General features: G+C 37.7%; 1 protein-coding gene across 1 annotated transcript in view; it reads right to left on the bottom strand.

The window, feature by feature from the left end:
- CC2D2B (coiled-coil and C2 domain containing 2B) overlaps positions 1–16363 on the bottom strand; it is a 124785-nt gene that overhangs the window by 70024 nt on the left and 38398 nt on the right. Inside the window, 3 exon segments of the mRNA XM_019034433.4 lie at positions 1930–2070; positions 8394–8491; positions 13778–13987. Of these exon segments, the coding sequence (XP_018889978.4) occupies positions 1930–2070; positions 8394–8491; positions 13778–13987 (449 nt within the window).

The raw sequence follows: 16363 nt of genomic DNA, 5'->3' as shown, positions 1-16363 counted from the left end.
ACAAGGAGAGTTTGCCACCTGAACGAGAAGACAGGGCTATCTCCTCAACTTCCTGTTACCTCATTTCTGCCGCTGTAACTTTATAAAACTTGCTCTAGCTGAGATTATCAATAACCTCCATGTCAGGAAATCCAGTGAACATTTTTAGTAGTGAACTTAACTGATAATAACTGCTAACCACTTCCTTCTACTTAAAATACTCCCGTTTCCTTGCCTCTGGGGCAAAATACTCTAACGGGTGCTTCTCTGTCCCTCCTCTGGTTTCTCCTCCTCTACCATGCCATTCAAAGCAATTTCTCAAGACTCAGTGCTTGGGGTCTCTCCTCATCTTATTCTCTGCCTTCTCCCTAGGCAGTTTCATGCACACCCATGGCTTCAATTATGCTTATTTACTGTGTCACAGACCATGCACCTAGCTGCCCACTCAATTGCCTTATTTACAGATATCTCAAAGGCATATCAACTTCAAAATGCCCCAAACCAAATACATGATGAAATGATAACCTGAGCTCAGTGTCTAGGTACCAGGCCTTCATCATGAGTACTATCTTTCCAGGAAGCCTAGCTACAAGTTTATTCAGTTAGGGCTCACAAGTACCAGTTATGTTGTGAGGTCAATAGTGGTAAAGTTGGCCAGGAAACAGTTCCGAGGAACATCTTCAAACAGATAGCTTCTCCAATTGATCAGAATGATATTTTTAACTGCTTAAACTAAATGCCCCAATTTAGGATCGCTGGGGCTACCCCAGCTGGGGCCAGCCTGGTGACTGACAGTGTGGTATTTAGCTGAGAGGCAGTCTGGAGAGACGAACTGAAGCCAAAGTCAGCTGGAAAAGTTGAATGTCAGGAAGAACAAACGCAGAGGGCCTCAGGTGGGACTGGAGTTCAGAATAGTGGCAACAAGAGTTAGTGGTGAGCAGGCAATATGGGTCCAGAGCCATTGTTCTGGGTAACCCTACGACATCTGTGTCTCCTCTTTGTTGCTCAGGGATTCATGATGCATGGGTGTGTCAGGTTGGTTTAAAGGATTAGAAGCAAGTCATTACATTTACATTAATTTAGGAGTCTAAGATAAAGTTCAATGCTGGGTTTAGGTTTAGAAACTGTCCAGAGCACTTTTGGTAAAATAAAAAAAAAAAAAAAACTACTGCAGCAGGAAAAAAAATCAACAAAATAAACATTTTTCTTATTTGCCTGAAATTATACTAACCTTTCATACTTTTGAAAACCAAAAGACGCAGGACAATGGGTTGTGGGGAGAAAATTAGTTATTTCCCTGTGAATTCACAAACAGCTTAAGTGTTTGGGTTTGAATTATTTCCTCCATAAGACATGGTTTTATGATTTTATCAAATTATCTAAAATGCATTTCATCTAAAGTATGATTGCTGGCTCCACATTTAACTTTATAAGAATGTGCCAAACTGTTTCCAAAGTGGCTGTACCATTTTGCATTCCCATCAGCAATGAATAAGTTTCTATTGCTCAGCATCCTTTCCAGCATTTGTTAATGTCTTGTCTTTTCTTTCCTTTAGTTTTGGATTTTAGCCATTCTAATAGGTGTGTAGCACTGTTTCTTTCTGGTTTTAATTTGCATTTCTCTATTGACAAATCAATAGAGAATGACATGACAATATTGAGCATCTTTTCATGTGTTCATTTCCCATCCATACACATTCTTGAGTGAAGTGTCTGTTCAAATCATTTCCCCATGTTTAATTGGGTTTTCTTAAGTTGTAAGAATTCCACTTTATATATTCAACATATATATGCATATATATATGTTTATGTATTTAAGATACAAATTCTTTGTTCACTACATGGAATAGTTGCCTAGCTTCTGGATGTCTTCCTAGTCACTGTGAATTTCCAGTTATTCATGAGCAGTTCCTCAGGAGACCAATAAGAGCAAATAGAGCAGCCACTTACCTCTGAACCTGTAACTTTATTGGGGTGCTTGTAAACCCTTGCCCATGTCGAAGAGATTTAATCTGTTTCCAAGTTCGTAATATACTGTGTAGTAGGGAGAGGTCCTTTCCCCTTTCTAAGTCATACATCTGTTTTGTATTACTACAACAAAAATGGCAGAGCAAAAATTTGTCAGTGGCTTACAACTAAAAGCCTTCAAAAGTGGCATGGAAGACTGTATTGCAATAACTCTTCTGAACTCCCTCCCCACCTTATTCTTTTCATTTTATACACATCTGAACCCCATCTTACTATATTTTATGTTACCCACTGCAATTCCATTAGAAATTTGTTCCTTTATGACTTAATGGCTTTTCACTATTCAAAAGTGCCCTGCTAAAATGCAAATGCTTCTGAGAAAGGAAATAGCCTAGCTAGAATTCTACGAGATTTTTTTTTCTTTTTTGAGAGAGTCTCGCTCTGTTGCCCAGGCTGGAGTGCTATGGCACGATCTCAGCTCACTGCAACCTCCATCTCCTGGGTTCAAGTGATTCTCCTGCCTCAGTCTCCCAAGTAGCTGGGACCATAGGCATGTGCCACCATGCCTGGCTAATTGTTATATTTTAGTAGAGATGGAGTTTTACCATGTTGGGCACCCTGGTCTCAAACTTCTGACCTCAAGTGATCTGCCTGCCTCAGCCTCCTAAAGCACTGGGGTTATAAGCGTGAGCCACTGAGCCCTGCCAGAACGCTACAAGATTCTGAAGTACCAAAGAGAGAAGAGCAATGGTGGAAGAAAGGAGCAATAAAAGAAAGGGAGTGGAAAGCTCCTACGTTTGGATAATTGTGCTTGCTATCTATTCAGGATTTAGTTAATTTCTGGTTGGCACTTCGCTATTTACAAAAAAGAAGATGCAAACCAGCTACTGCATGTCCCTTCCAATACTTTGGTGCAGTATGATGCTCCCACAACTTTTATTTTGCCACCTAAGTTCTATTTGGATGGTTCCAAAGCCACTGGTGAGGGATTGGCTTAGATTAAGGATGCCAAAATCTCAAGAGGTCTTGATGGGAAAGGATGGTGGTAGCCTAGCACCATAGAGTTTGAGTCACTCTAAGAAAGTGCTGCGGAGGGATTCTTATTTAGTTAAAGTGCATGAAGATAGAAAATATGCATTTCAAGGCTGAGCATGGTGGTGCATGCCTATAATCTCAGCATTTTAGAGGCCAAGGTGGGGTGGATCACTTGACCCCAGAAGTTGAAGACCAGCCTGGGCAACATGGTGAAACCCTGTCTCTACAAAAGTTACAAAAACTAGCCAGGCATGATGGTGCACACTTGTAGTCCCAGCTACTCAGGAGACTGAGGTGGGAGGACCACTTGAGACTAGAAGGTTGAGACTGCAGTGAGCTGTGATTGTGCCACTGAGCTCCAGTCCAGGCAACAGAGGGAGACCTTGTCTCAAAAAAAAGAAAAAAAGAAAATACGTATTTCAAAACTCAGTTTATATCACTTCCTCAGTACAGCCTTGCTTGAAAACCCCCACAACAAAATTAATATATCTCTTCATGCTTTTCCTTTTAAATATTCATCACACTTGTAATAAGTCATTCAACATCTGTTTCCCCGTGTGATTTCAAGGTTCAGGGTACTTCAGGACAACAGGTGTATATTGTAAATGTTACCAACATTTTTTGTAAGCCTCCATTACCTCCCAATCCACTCACATAGCTGAAGTGTGAAACAAGAATACTTAAAGGAGTGTGGTCATTTTGAGTAAATGCCATAAGAAGTGTGATGCAGTAGAAAGGATAGCAAGATACTTGGAGTCAGACAAGCCCAGTGTTAACTGTGGTTCTCCAACTTACTTAAGAAAACTGCTTAAGTGTTCTGGGTCTTCACATGCTCAATTTTTCTTCAACCTCCTGACACCTATTTGAATGAAGTACCTCTAAACTGAAAGCAATGGATCAAATTATTAATCAGAAAATAATAAAATAAATACACTATTCTCCGTATATTTCCAGATTTTCTGGAAATTGTATAATGTATTTGTTACACTTTTTTCAGGTTAACAATTAGAATATTGCTTCAAATTTAGAGGTACTTTGCCTAATAGGCTAATAATCATATTTTTAGAATATTGAAGTAACATACTGTTTTAAAAAAGTGTCTTCTGTGTTTCATAACTTTGCAAACACATTATATTAGTATGTTAAATTACACTAATCAACACATTGTATTAGTATGTTAAGTTACACTAATTAATTTCTAATGTTGAACCATCCTTGCATTCCTTGGATTATTCCAAATTGGAATAATCCAAATTTGGTTATAATGTATGGAATAACCAAATTTGGTTATAATGTATTATTTGATAAAATTCTGTTTAGTACATTAGTATCTACGCTCATGAGTGAAATTCAGTTGCAATATTTTGATACGGTTGCCAGGTTTTAATTTCAAGGATACTGTAACCTCATTAAACGAGCTGAAAATGTAGCCTCTTTTTCTTTTATTTGAAACAGTTTGTGAAGAATAGTAGTTATCGTTAAATAAGAGGTTGTGAAACTTTTTTGTGCATCAGAATCACCTGGAGGGCTTGCTAAACACAGATTACCAGGCCCTACCTGTAGAGTTCCCGATTCAGTGGTCTGTGGTAGACCTGATAATGTGCATTTCTAACAAACTCCCAGGGGAAGGTGATGACACTGGTCTGGGGACCATACTTTGAGACCCACTGCTTTAAACGTTCTAGAAAGTACTCTAGTCATCTGAGCCTGGAGTTTTCTTTGCAGAAAGGTTTCAAATTAATGGTTTGATTTCTTTAACAATTATTGAATTACTTAAGGTTTTTTTTTCTTGTCTTTCACTTCTTGAATATGTTTGATTAGTTGTATTTTGTGTAGATTTGTCTTTTCCATATAAATGTTTACATTCTTTAGCATAGTTATTTAAAATATACAGCATCTATAGTAATGTTCCTTTTACTTTCCTGACATTGTATATTTGTGCTGTTTCACTTTTTCCACTTGATCAGCTTTCCCAGAGTTTATCAATTTTTATCCAACTTTTGAGTGTATTGATTTTCTCTATTATGGTTTTATTATTAATTTCTGTGTATCTCTTTGTTATTTCATTCCTCTTACCCTTTATCCTAATTTCTTTTCTTTCTCTCTATCTTCTCCTTTTGAATCTCCTCCACTGAATATGTTGGTCCACTTAATGGTGTTCCACAGGTCTCTTAGGCTCTGTTTGTGTTTCTTCAATATTTTTTTCTTTCTGTTGCTCAAATTCAATGATTTACATTGTCCTATCTACAAGATCACTAATTCTTTCTTCTGCCTGCTGTAATCTGCCTTTGAATCTCTCTAGTGACTTTTTCATTTCAGTTATACTTTTCAGCTTCATTCTCTTTTTCAATTTTCTATCTCTTTATTGTTACTTCCATTTTGTTTATATGTGGTTTAATTAATTAATTAATTTATTTATTTATTTACTGAGACAGAGTCTCACTCTGTCACCCAGGCTGGAATGCAGTGGCACAATCTCAGCTCACTGCAAGCTCTGCCTCCCAGGTTGAAGCAATTCTCCCACCTTAGCCTCCAGAGTAGCTGGGACTACAGGTGCACACCATGACACTTGGCTAATTTTTGTATTTTTAGTACAGTTGGAGTTTCACCATGTTAACTAGGCTGGTCTTGAACTCCTGGCCTCAAGAAATCTGCTCACCTCAGCCTCTCAAAGTGCTGGGATTACAGGCTTGGAGCCAACACGCCTGGCCTATTTTGTTTATGCATGGTTTAATGTACGGTTTTCTTGACTTTCTTGACATCTTTCTTTAGTTCTTTGAGCATCTTTATGACAGTTGTTTTCAAGTATTTATCTGGTAGATCTGCCATTGAGTAGGTCTTTATCTAGTAGGGTTTTTTTTTGGCATAGTTTCTGTTGATTTATTCTTTTCCTTTGGGTTGGCCATACTTTCCTGTTTCTTTGTACACCTTTGTGTTTTTTTGTTGTTGAAAACTGGACATTTGAATCTAATAATGTGGTAACTCTAGAAATCACATTGTCCTCCTTTCCCAGGGCTTGCTGTTTTTTGTTATTGTTATTTTTTTTTTTTTTAAATCATGGCCAGGTGTGGTGGCTCACACCTGTAATCCCAGGAATTTGGGAGGCCAAGGCAGGTGGATCACCTGAGGTCAGGAGTTCGAGACCAGCCTGGCTAATATGGTGAACCCCCATCTCTACTAAAAATACAAAAATTAGCCAGGCGTGGTGGCACACACCTGTAGTCCCAGCTACTCAGGAGGCTGAGGCAGGAGAATTGCTTGAACCTGGGAAGTGGAGGTCGCAGTGAGCCGAGATTGTGTCACTGCACTCTAGTCTGGGTGACAGAGCAAGACTCTGTCTCAAAAAAAAAAAAAAAATCATTGTCAGCTGTCTCTGTGCCCAGGATCAGGCTGAGGTATAAACACAAGGTCCTCTCCAGTCTTTTCTGAGTTGATGCCTTTCCCTGGGTATGTGTGGTCACTTTCTAATTTTCCCTGTATATGCAGTTGCTTTTAAATGTCGTAGTCTTTAATATCTGGCTCCCAAAAGAGGAAAAAGAAACAATGAAGGGGAGGGGAAGGGGCACCAGCCTTTTAAATCCTCTGGAAGTCACTTTATCCAGAGATAGAGGGGCTTGCAACAATGGGGAAAAGTACAACAATAATGGTCCCCCTCTCATTGCACCTCTGTGGTTAGAAGTAAGCAGTGATCAGAGCACAGGTCCTCAATATTTGTAGGATAAGGTCCTTTTTGCTTACCTTGGGCTCCTGAAAAATGTGTGTGGATTACTCTAGGAACATGTACACAGCTGCCTGCCATGGGGCTGAGGGTCAGGGGTGGGGGGATAGCTGCTACTGTGCTAAGAGCTGACATTGACCAAAATTAACCCCAATTTACCACCCAAGCCTTCCTCTGGATGCTGCAAGCCTTCAATAGACTCCAGAGTTCCAAAATATAGGCTTTTCATATCCATGAGTTCTGCATCTATAGATTAACCAATCTCAGATTTAAAACATTTTTTAAAAAGCCAATAAAAATAACAATACAAGAGTAAAAAATAATGTGAATAAACAAATACAGTAGAACAACTATGTACATAGCATTTACATTGTAGTGGGTATTATAAATAATCTAGAAGCGATTTAAAGTATATGAGAGGATGTGCATAAGTTATATGCAAATACTATGTCCTTTTATACAAGGGACTTGAACATCCATGAATTTTGGTATGTGTAGGAGGTTCTGGAACCAATCCCTTGCAGATACTGAGGGACAATTGCAGTTACATCAGACAGGTTCTCTGCTAGTACAACTGTTGTCTGGGTGGGCAGATTAATTCCTAGTGCTTCTTCTTCTTCCATCTTCCTAGAAACTCCTTCCATTGAATTTTTTAATTTTCATTTTATATTTTTCAATTCTATAAATTCTCTTTTGTTCTTCTTATATAAAAATAGCTCAAGAAGTACTGAATTATTTACTATATCTTGTTTGTAGATCATATTTTCAAGCTTGTCTTTTATTTTTAAATCATATTTTAAAAGGTATTTTCTATATTTGATAATTCTATTTTCTTAAGCTTTTGCTTGTATGAGCCTTCTATTATTTCTGCTGGCTCTTATTCATGCTGTCTTTGTGTGTGTGTGATAGAAGAGGTTGTAAACTGTAAGCTCATGTTCCTTAAAATGTTATATCTTTGAATAATCTCTGAGCTAGGATTAAAATTGTGCTCTTTCAGAAAAAAATATGTATTTGCTTTGCCAGTTGTTTGGTGCCAGTGCCAATCTGGGACTACTTTAAGTTAAATTCTAAATCTGAGATAGATTTTAGGCTAAATAAGTTGTATAAATTCATGTCAGAAGTCTGAATGAAGGCTGTCTTCTGATTATGAATACCTTCCAGTGAATTTTCCTGCTTTTAGAGATTCTGTGACACATGAATATGTTTTGTCTTGGAATTACTTTCCCAGTTATTTAATACTTTCATAACTTCACTTTCCAGTCTATAAGCCAATGGCTCCCAACTTGTAGACCATGCTTTTTACAGGGGTCCTTAAATTCACTACTTGTGAAATATTGTCTTTAGACTGAAATAATAATATATCTTGCACATGTGTAAATGTGCACTAATTCTCAAATATATACTAACACTTCAGATCAATATAATCCAAGTCAATTTCAAAGTACTCATGAACTCATAGTTCTTCAACTTTTTAAAACAAATCAATGGATGTTAAAACCAGAACTATTTTCACATGGCACCCCTGTGAAATATTTTTACAAACGTGGGTCTTAAAAAAGATTGAAACCATTTCTGTAATCGCCTAAAAAGTAAGGATTGTGTACTTTTCTTTATCTTCCATAGCAAGTGCAGTACTTTGTCTAAAGAAGTTACTTAATGAATGCTTGATGAACATGAATGGCTCAAAACCTACCTTATTTGCCAATAATAATCTTGTAAAGATTTTCTGGTCAGCTGGTTTATTTCTGAATTTTCATTTGACAATTTGGTAGCATCTGTCAGTGCTTTCAGCTATAACAAAAAAAAAGAGCTCTTTGGTATATTTTATCTGCCTGTTACCATTGATCCAGTTCACCTGTAGGTCAAGGTGTGTGCAGCAGCAGAACAAATGTATAACTTTGTGTGTATTATTGGCTTATCTTCCACAATATATTTCATATAAGCACCTTGGGGAGGAACTGAGAAAGGCCTCAATATCTATGTAGGCAATAAACATCAATTTAGTATCTAATAACATCTAGTATCTTGAACATTACTAGACAATTGATATAAAGAAATGCCATTAGATCAAGAAGGCATACTGAGCACAGGTATCAATCTTATCTTTCACCTAAAATCCCATAGTTACAGAAAAAATATGTCTGTCTTTATCCACATTCATTGCCATCACATTCATATCTACATACATATATTGATAACTATCTTTATGGATAAGTGCATAATGTAGGAAAACAAGAAGAATAAAATCAAGAAAACAAGATGTACTGCAGAAGGTATAAAACAGAGTAACATCCATAGAGCAATAGAACTGGAGGAAACTAGGCCCTAAAACACATAAAGGAGACGTCTGTCACAGTTGGAGGTAATTTGTGGGAACTTCAAGACTAGAGTCAATTGATATAAACTTTTACTGGAAGACACACAAGAAGACCTAAACATAGGAAAACAAACTATATTCCTGGAAGAGGAAACCCAATTTTTATGAGGATCAAATTTCTTTCAAAATTAATGTAACAGTACAACACAATCACAATAAAGATGGTAACAGGGTTTTAAAAATAGAAGGTGACAAGCTAATTCTAAGGTTCATGTAGAAGATAAAATCTATGGGGTATCCAAAAACATTCTAGAAAAGAACAACGAGGAGGCACTTGTGCTATGACATATAATTTAATAATTAAATATGGTAATGAAACAGTACGGAACTAGACAAATATGTCATATGAGGAACAGACAGTCCTCAAGCAAACCTATATATTAATAAATATGTGCAGCTGGTATAGGATTAAGTTAGTATTTTAAATCAATAGGGAAATAAATGATGGTATTTGGATATTAGGCTGCTCTTTTGGGAGAAAGAGTGGAGTTGGAGCCCAGTCTCACCTGAGACACAGATATAAACTCTAGATAGAAAAGGCTAGAAATAATACACACACATGCCCTTTGACACACACACATATACTCACAAATCCATATGTATACACATACACAAATACATATATAATATATACCATAAGGATATATAAAAGGAAGTCTTTATAATTTTGGTCTGTCAGACACTATTCATTGCCCTTAAAGGATCATTTTTCTTTGTTGGCAGAACACCAATTTTGTTCAATTGCTCAATCATTTTCCATGTGTTTTTGAGGTAAACTGATTAGTGCAGCTATTTGCAGCAATTTCATTCTTGCCAATGAATGGTTTAGGCATTATCATGCAAAATAATTCTAGTCAATGAAATATCAGGGGAAATCTGCTGCAGGGCAGGAGAGAGATTGGAGAAGGCTCTCAATGTGAGACACTACGCTGCATATTTTGTGTCTGACCAGCATGCCTTCAACTGGAGCAGCCACTTGGTTAGCTTCCATAAGTAGAGCTAACCGCAAGTCAACTTGCTGAAGATGAAGAGAAGGACAGAAAAGGCTAGGGTTGTTGATAATATCGTCGAGACACCAAATTAACCAAACCTAGAGCTGCCCTAACTTGGACAATATAAGGTAATGCCTTTTCCTTATTGTCTGAAGTAACTGAGATGAAGTTCTCCATGAATTGCAAACAAAAATATGCTAATTGATAAACTTGGGGTAGAGAAGGTCTTAGGAAGCTTAGGAAGCAAACAAGAAAATCTAAAATTCACAAGGGAAAAGATGAACAGATTTGACGTCGTAAAAATGTAAAATGCTTGCCAAGCTCAGTGGCTCATGCCTGTAATCCCAACTCAGGGAGCTGAGGTACGAGGATTGCTTGAGGCCAAGATTTCAAGGTCACTCTGGCAATACAGCAAGACCTTGTTTCTTAAAATTTTTCTAAAAATGACCTGGGTGTTGTGGCATGTACCTGTAGCCCCAGCTACTTGGGAGGCTGAGTGAGAGCATCACTTGAGCCCAGGAGTTAGAGGCTGCAGTGAGTTATAATTGCACTCTGGGGGACAGAGTGAGACCTTTCTCAAAAAAGAATTTTTTTTAATTTAAAATGTTTGCCAAAATATATAATAGTTTAGAAGCAAGTAACAGAATAGGACAAAAATATACAAAACATATTTAAAAGACATACTTCTTTTATGGACTTACATCTAGAAAAATATATATATTCTTTTTTAACTTGTGAATTAATTAAAAATAAAGCTAGAGAAAAATACTGAATATTGGTGAAGGCTCTACGAAGTGGGCTCTTTCCTGCCTTGCCAGTGGAAATTCAAATTGGAAAAACATTTGGGAAAGGCATTTTATCACTTTCTAATAAAATTTAAACTGCATATACCCTTACCTTTGACCAGGCAACTTCACTTCTATGGATCTATCCTATAGAAGTTTTCATATATGTGTTCAAATATATAGGTACAAGGATATTCACTGCTTCATTATTAATCATAAAGAAATGACCTAAGTGCCATTGAATGGGAGTCATTAAATATATTAAAATAAACCTATATTATGGACCTGTATATATATATAGTGATACATAAAAAGTTCCAAGATAGAGTATTAATTTCAGAAAACCAGCTGGGCATGGTGGTGCACACCTGTAGTCTCACCTACTTGGGAGGCTGAGGTGGGAGGATTGCTTGAGCCCAGGAGTTTGAGTCCAGCCTGGGCAACATAACAAGATGCTGTATCTAAAAAAAACCAAGTTGCCAAATAATACATATGGTAAGATCCAATTTATGTTAAAAACAATCATGGCATACATACATATAGAAATACAGGGAGAGGAGAACTTTAAGGATGTACTCGAAGAACTAAAGGATGTCCAAACCATGAGGTGAAGAACGAAGTAGGGCTTTCACATCTTGACACTTCTACAATTAATTTTTTCCAGTGAGAACATATTCCAGTATTACTTGTACAATTTTTTAAAGCTAGAGGGAAAAAGAGCAGAAGTCTGCATAGCTGAGCATCCTTTCTACTCTCTCATACTATCAACAACATCCCTCTTTGTTCTTTAAGTGGAAGTCATACTCATATAAAGGAGCATATTTCAGTTTAAGAATTCCTTGGATGCCAATGACTCTTCCACTACTCTGAATTGGTTTGAAAACACTGGGAACACGCAAAGCCATACATTTCACACCCAGGGACTAAATTATCCATGTTTAAGAAATTAATCTTTTAGTGGGAGGCCAATGAACATGCTCTGCACCACCTGGCCTTTTCTTCTCTTCGCCACTGCTCTTCTCTACCTCAGAAGAGAAGATTATGCACACTTCCAAGCACGTTTCTCTTTTCACAATTTACTGGGAGTTAGAGAAAATGTTTACATTCACATAAGAGAATAAATTGAAAAAAAGCAAAAATCCGCTAAGAAATTACATTTGGCTCCTAATACAATAATAATACTGAAACATATTGCAAATAATAACCCCAAAAGTTTTTATTTTATGCAGAGAGCCATGCATATACATGAAAAATAAACCCAGAGTCTATATATACTTTAATAGATGGTACTCCAATAAACTAAAATTGATATTGCTAAATCAGATTTTAAAGATTCTATAATATTGTGGGAAAAAAATTCTATAAAGCATAAATCTGTAGATCAAATCACTTTTTAAATGATCTGCATTTTAATCTGAGTTGTTTCCTTCATTCATTTAAAAAATGGCCATATTTTACTAAAAGTTAGAATATTCAATATTTATTTTAGGAAATATTCTGATATTGCTAATGCATGGTGTTCATCTATTAAGTTCTCCCACACAATTGCTTCATCAAATCAAATAGATTAACTCCTGGCTGGGCATGGTGGCTCACACCTGTAATCCCACCATATAAGGAGGCCGAGGCAGGCAAATTGCTTGAGCCCAGGAGTTCAAGAGCAGCCTGGGCAACATGGCAAAAACCTGTCTCTATGAAAAAGAAAAAAACTTTAGCTGGGTGTGATGGTGCACATCTGTAGTTCCAGCTACTTAGGAGGCTGAAGTGGGAGGGCAGCTTGAGCCTGGGTTGAGGCTGCAGTGAGCCATGATTGAGCCACTGCATTGCAGCCTGAATGAGACCTTATCTCAAAAAAAAAAAAAAAAATGGATTAAGTCCTGTGGGTTTTAAACTTATATTTTAAAAAGCACATATTAGCCAGGCATGGTGGCTCATGCCTGTAATCTCAGCACTTTGGGAGGCCGAGTTAGGCAGATCACCTGAGGTCAGAAGTTCGAGAACAGCCCGGCCAACATGGCAAAACCCCATCTCTACTGAAAATACAAAAATTAGCCATGCATGTGGTGGGCACCTGCAGTCCCAGCTACTCAGGAGGCTGAGGCAAGAGAATCGCTTGAACTCGGGAGGTGGAGGTTGCAGTGAGCCAAGATCACGCCACTGCACTCTAGCCTGGGCGACAGAGCAAGACTCCATCTCAAAAAGAAAAAAAAAAGCAGATATTTATGAAGGTTCATAACAGATATTTATGAAGGTTCATAATTAGTTCACGTCCAGTTTATTGAGACGGCTTTGTGGCTCCATCAGGATTGAATGTTTCATTAAATAGCTTAGAGGGGATTTGATTTCAAATGTATTCATTAGTTGAATGAGACATACTATCAAAATACCTTTCCCAAGAGAACACTAGTCAACAAAATGCTCATATATCAGAAAACTAGCAGAGAGTTTAAATGAGGCACAAGTTTATAAAAGTAATCAGTGGGTACTCCTTCTATTTCTCTTCAGACTTCATATACCCCTCATGATGTCATGAGATGACTGTTTGGATTAATCATCTTCAGACCAAGACTCTTCAGGTTTGTTATGAGATTCAAGATTTCTAATATTTTAATTAAAATACTTTAAGACTTAAAACAGCCACATGGCTCTTTTCAGTAATAATCATTTCAAATACTCTTCTTGAGTTATAGGACCAAGAATACCATTGATTAGTAAACCATTTGTGGTAAATAAATATCCCATAGGATATATTTAAAGCTTTCTCCCCAGCCAGTCAATTCCTACAGTTTCTTTTTAGAGAAACTGAAATTGAACCATTGTTCTACTTAAATATTTAGAAAATGTTCTGATAATTTGCTCTGCACAAGGAATTTTTTCTTTTTCAATATTAAATGTTTAGCTTTATAATGAAAGCCATTCTCACCTTCTCATAAAGCAGCTGAGATACATTCTGTTGCTGCCTGTCCTGAAAACATTCATAAAGTTGGAGAAGCCTTGCGCATAATACTTGTTCTTGATTGAAGAGATGATGATGGCTGAATTGCAAACCCACAATGTTGAGGTCTAACTGGTATATTTCCCTTGAATCTTCCATTTTATTCATAAATGAACTTCCCAGGTCATATTTTACTGCCTTTTAAAGAAAAATAAGTGCACGATGTTAATTTGATTCAGTTTCTTTTGAAATTATAAGTAACTTTTCCTTACAAAAGTAACATTTCAATTGTAGGAAAATCAAGAGATATAGAAAAACAAAAAATAATAATTTGATTCCTTTTCCTTAAATTATGGCCCTTAATTTCATCAAATATATTTATATTACAGCATTTTAATCATCTTGCTATTAACTATTGTAATCTATCTCACTATTGTGTGCTGGTGGAGTGGAAGTTGGACTTTCAAGTTATAAAACCAAAAATAATTTCCTATAGAAACACTATGACAAATGGTGTTTAGAACCGTGGGCCAGAGTTAAATGAGAATTACTTATTAAAACATTGTTTATAAATGAATACACTGGTGATCCTCTGGGAAATTATCTTCAGGAGCCTGGGCCCTCTAAGCAATTCCTATAAGAAGAGCACCTGTTTTTGTACATGAGATTGTCTCCATTTGGATACCATATTGTCCTTAAATTTCTGAAGTCTGTAGGCCTTAGATCATATGGAAGATGATTCATCTGTTTTAGTCCATCTTTTTTTTTTTTATTTTTTGAGACGGAGTCTCACTCTGTCTGGAATGCAGTGTGCAGTGGCGTGATCTCAGCTCACTGCAACCTCCACCACCCAGGTTCAAGCGATGCTCCTGCCTCAGCCTCCCAAGTAGCTGGGACTACAGGCGCATGCCACCACACCCAGCTAATGTTTGTATTTTTAGTAGAGACGGTGTTTCACCATTTTGGCCAGGATAGTCTTGATCTCCTGACCTCGTGATCTGCCCACCTCGGCCTCCCAAAGTGCTGGGATTACAAGTGTGAGCCACTGCACCTGACCACCTTTTTTTTAAGTAAAAGCAAGTTTATTAAGAAAGTAAAGGAATAGGCTGAGTGTGGTGGCTCATACTTGTGTAATCCCAGCATTTTGGGAGGCCGAGGCAGGTGGACCACCTGAGGTCAAGAGTTCGAGACCAGCCTGGCCAACATGGCAAAACCCCATATCTACTAAAAATACAAAAATTAGCCGGGCGTGGTGATGGGTGCCTGTAATCCCGACTACTTGGGAGGCTGAGGCAGGAGAATCGCTAGAACCCAGGAGGCGGAGGTTGCAGTGAGCTGAGATCACACCATTGTACTCTAGCCTGGGTGACAGAGCGATACTTTGTCTCAAAATATATATATATATATTTTTTTTTGAGTCCACTATTTTGAATTTATGCACATGTTTGAATATGCATGTGCTCAATATCATTGGTTTCAGTAATGCAATTTATGAGGGTTGGTGAGTTACTTAGCATATGCAGCCTGATTCATCAATGCCTAGCCACTCCTGATAAAAGCCATGAATGCATCAACCCAAATAGGAGCACACTGAGCCCACTCTCTGGATCAGTCTGGTGTAATACGATATGCTCGTCAGTCTGTGCCATTGCTGTTACACCTAATGTTGTCCCACCCCTAACCTGGTGTGGCAGACCCAATGCTCCTCAAGGACTGAAAGCCATCTGTATGGTGCCTAAATCTCTGCCTCCTTATTTTTTCCTGAGTTAGGAACCTTTCCTTCTTCCTTACTGGGTTTCAGGGAGGCAGACAAACAGCAATAAAGCTTGTTTATGGCTGGTAAGTCTTTGTTCTCTATGTAAGAGCCAACCCATAAAAGGGGAAACCTGCTCTTGATTTCACCTGAGAGATTTAGACAATTGGTAATAAGTTGGTAAATTGGCCATTAAACAGGAAAGAAAACACCAAGGAAAAATCATTTTCCATTTAAAACAACTAAATTGTAAATGAACTTTTGAAAATTAAAGTTCCTAAGCTAGAGAATCCTCTCTTGTTAAGCAGATCCAGCACTGGTTGAATAACTGTGTTGCTCAGTTGCTTTGGGTTTCTAATGGAGTGACACAAGCCTCTGCCCTTGGTCCTGTCCTCTTCAGCACCTACTGACTACAGTGCTAAGAAGCTACAGGAGGATAAATGAGGTGGTGGAATATCTAACAACAACCAAAGGAGGCAATTTAGACTGGAGAGCAAAAACTAAAGGTGGAAGTGACAGTAGGCTTCAAACATTTGAGGAGGTGTCACATAGATGAAGTACTTTATGTGTTCCTTATGGCCAAAAAAGGTCAAATAAGTAGAAGTGACCTGGAGACAGACTTTAACAACAGAAAACAAAGAACAATTAGAACTGTCCGCTGGGCGTGGTGGCTCATGCCTGTAATCCTAGCACTTTGGGAGGCTGGGCGGGCAGGTCTTCTGAGGTCAAGAGTTCAAGAGCAGCCTGGCCAACATGGCAAAACCCCATCTCTACTAAAAATACAAAAATTAGCCAGGTGTGGTGGTGCACACCTGTAATCC

Source organism: Gorilla gorilla, chromosome 8, assembly GCF_029281585.2.
Source record: "Gorilla gorilla gorilla isolate KB3781 chromosome 8, NHGRI_mGorGor1-v2.1_pri, whole genome shotgun sequence".
NCBI classification, from domain to species: domain Eukaryota; kingdom Metazoa; phylum Chordata; class Mammalia; order Primates; family Hominidae; genus Gorilla; species Gorilla gorilla.
Note: the sequence above shows the minus strand (reverse complement) of the source record. Positions and strands in the feature narration are given on the sequence as shown.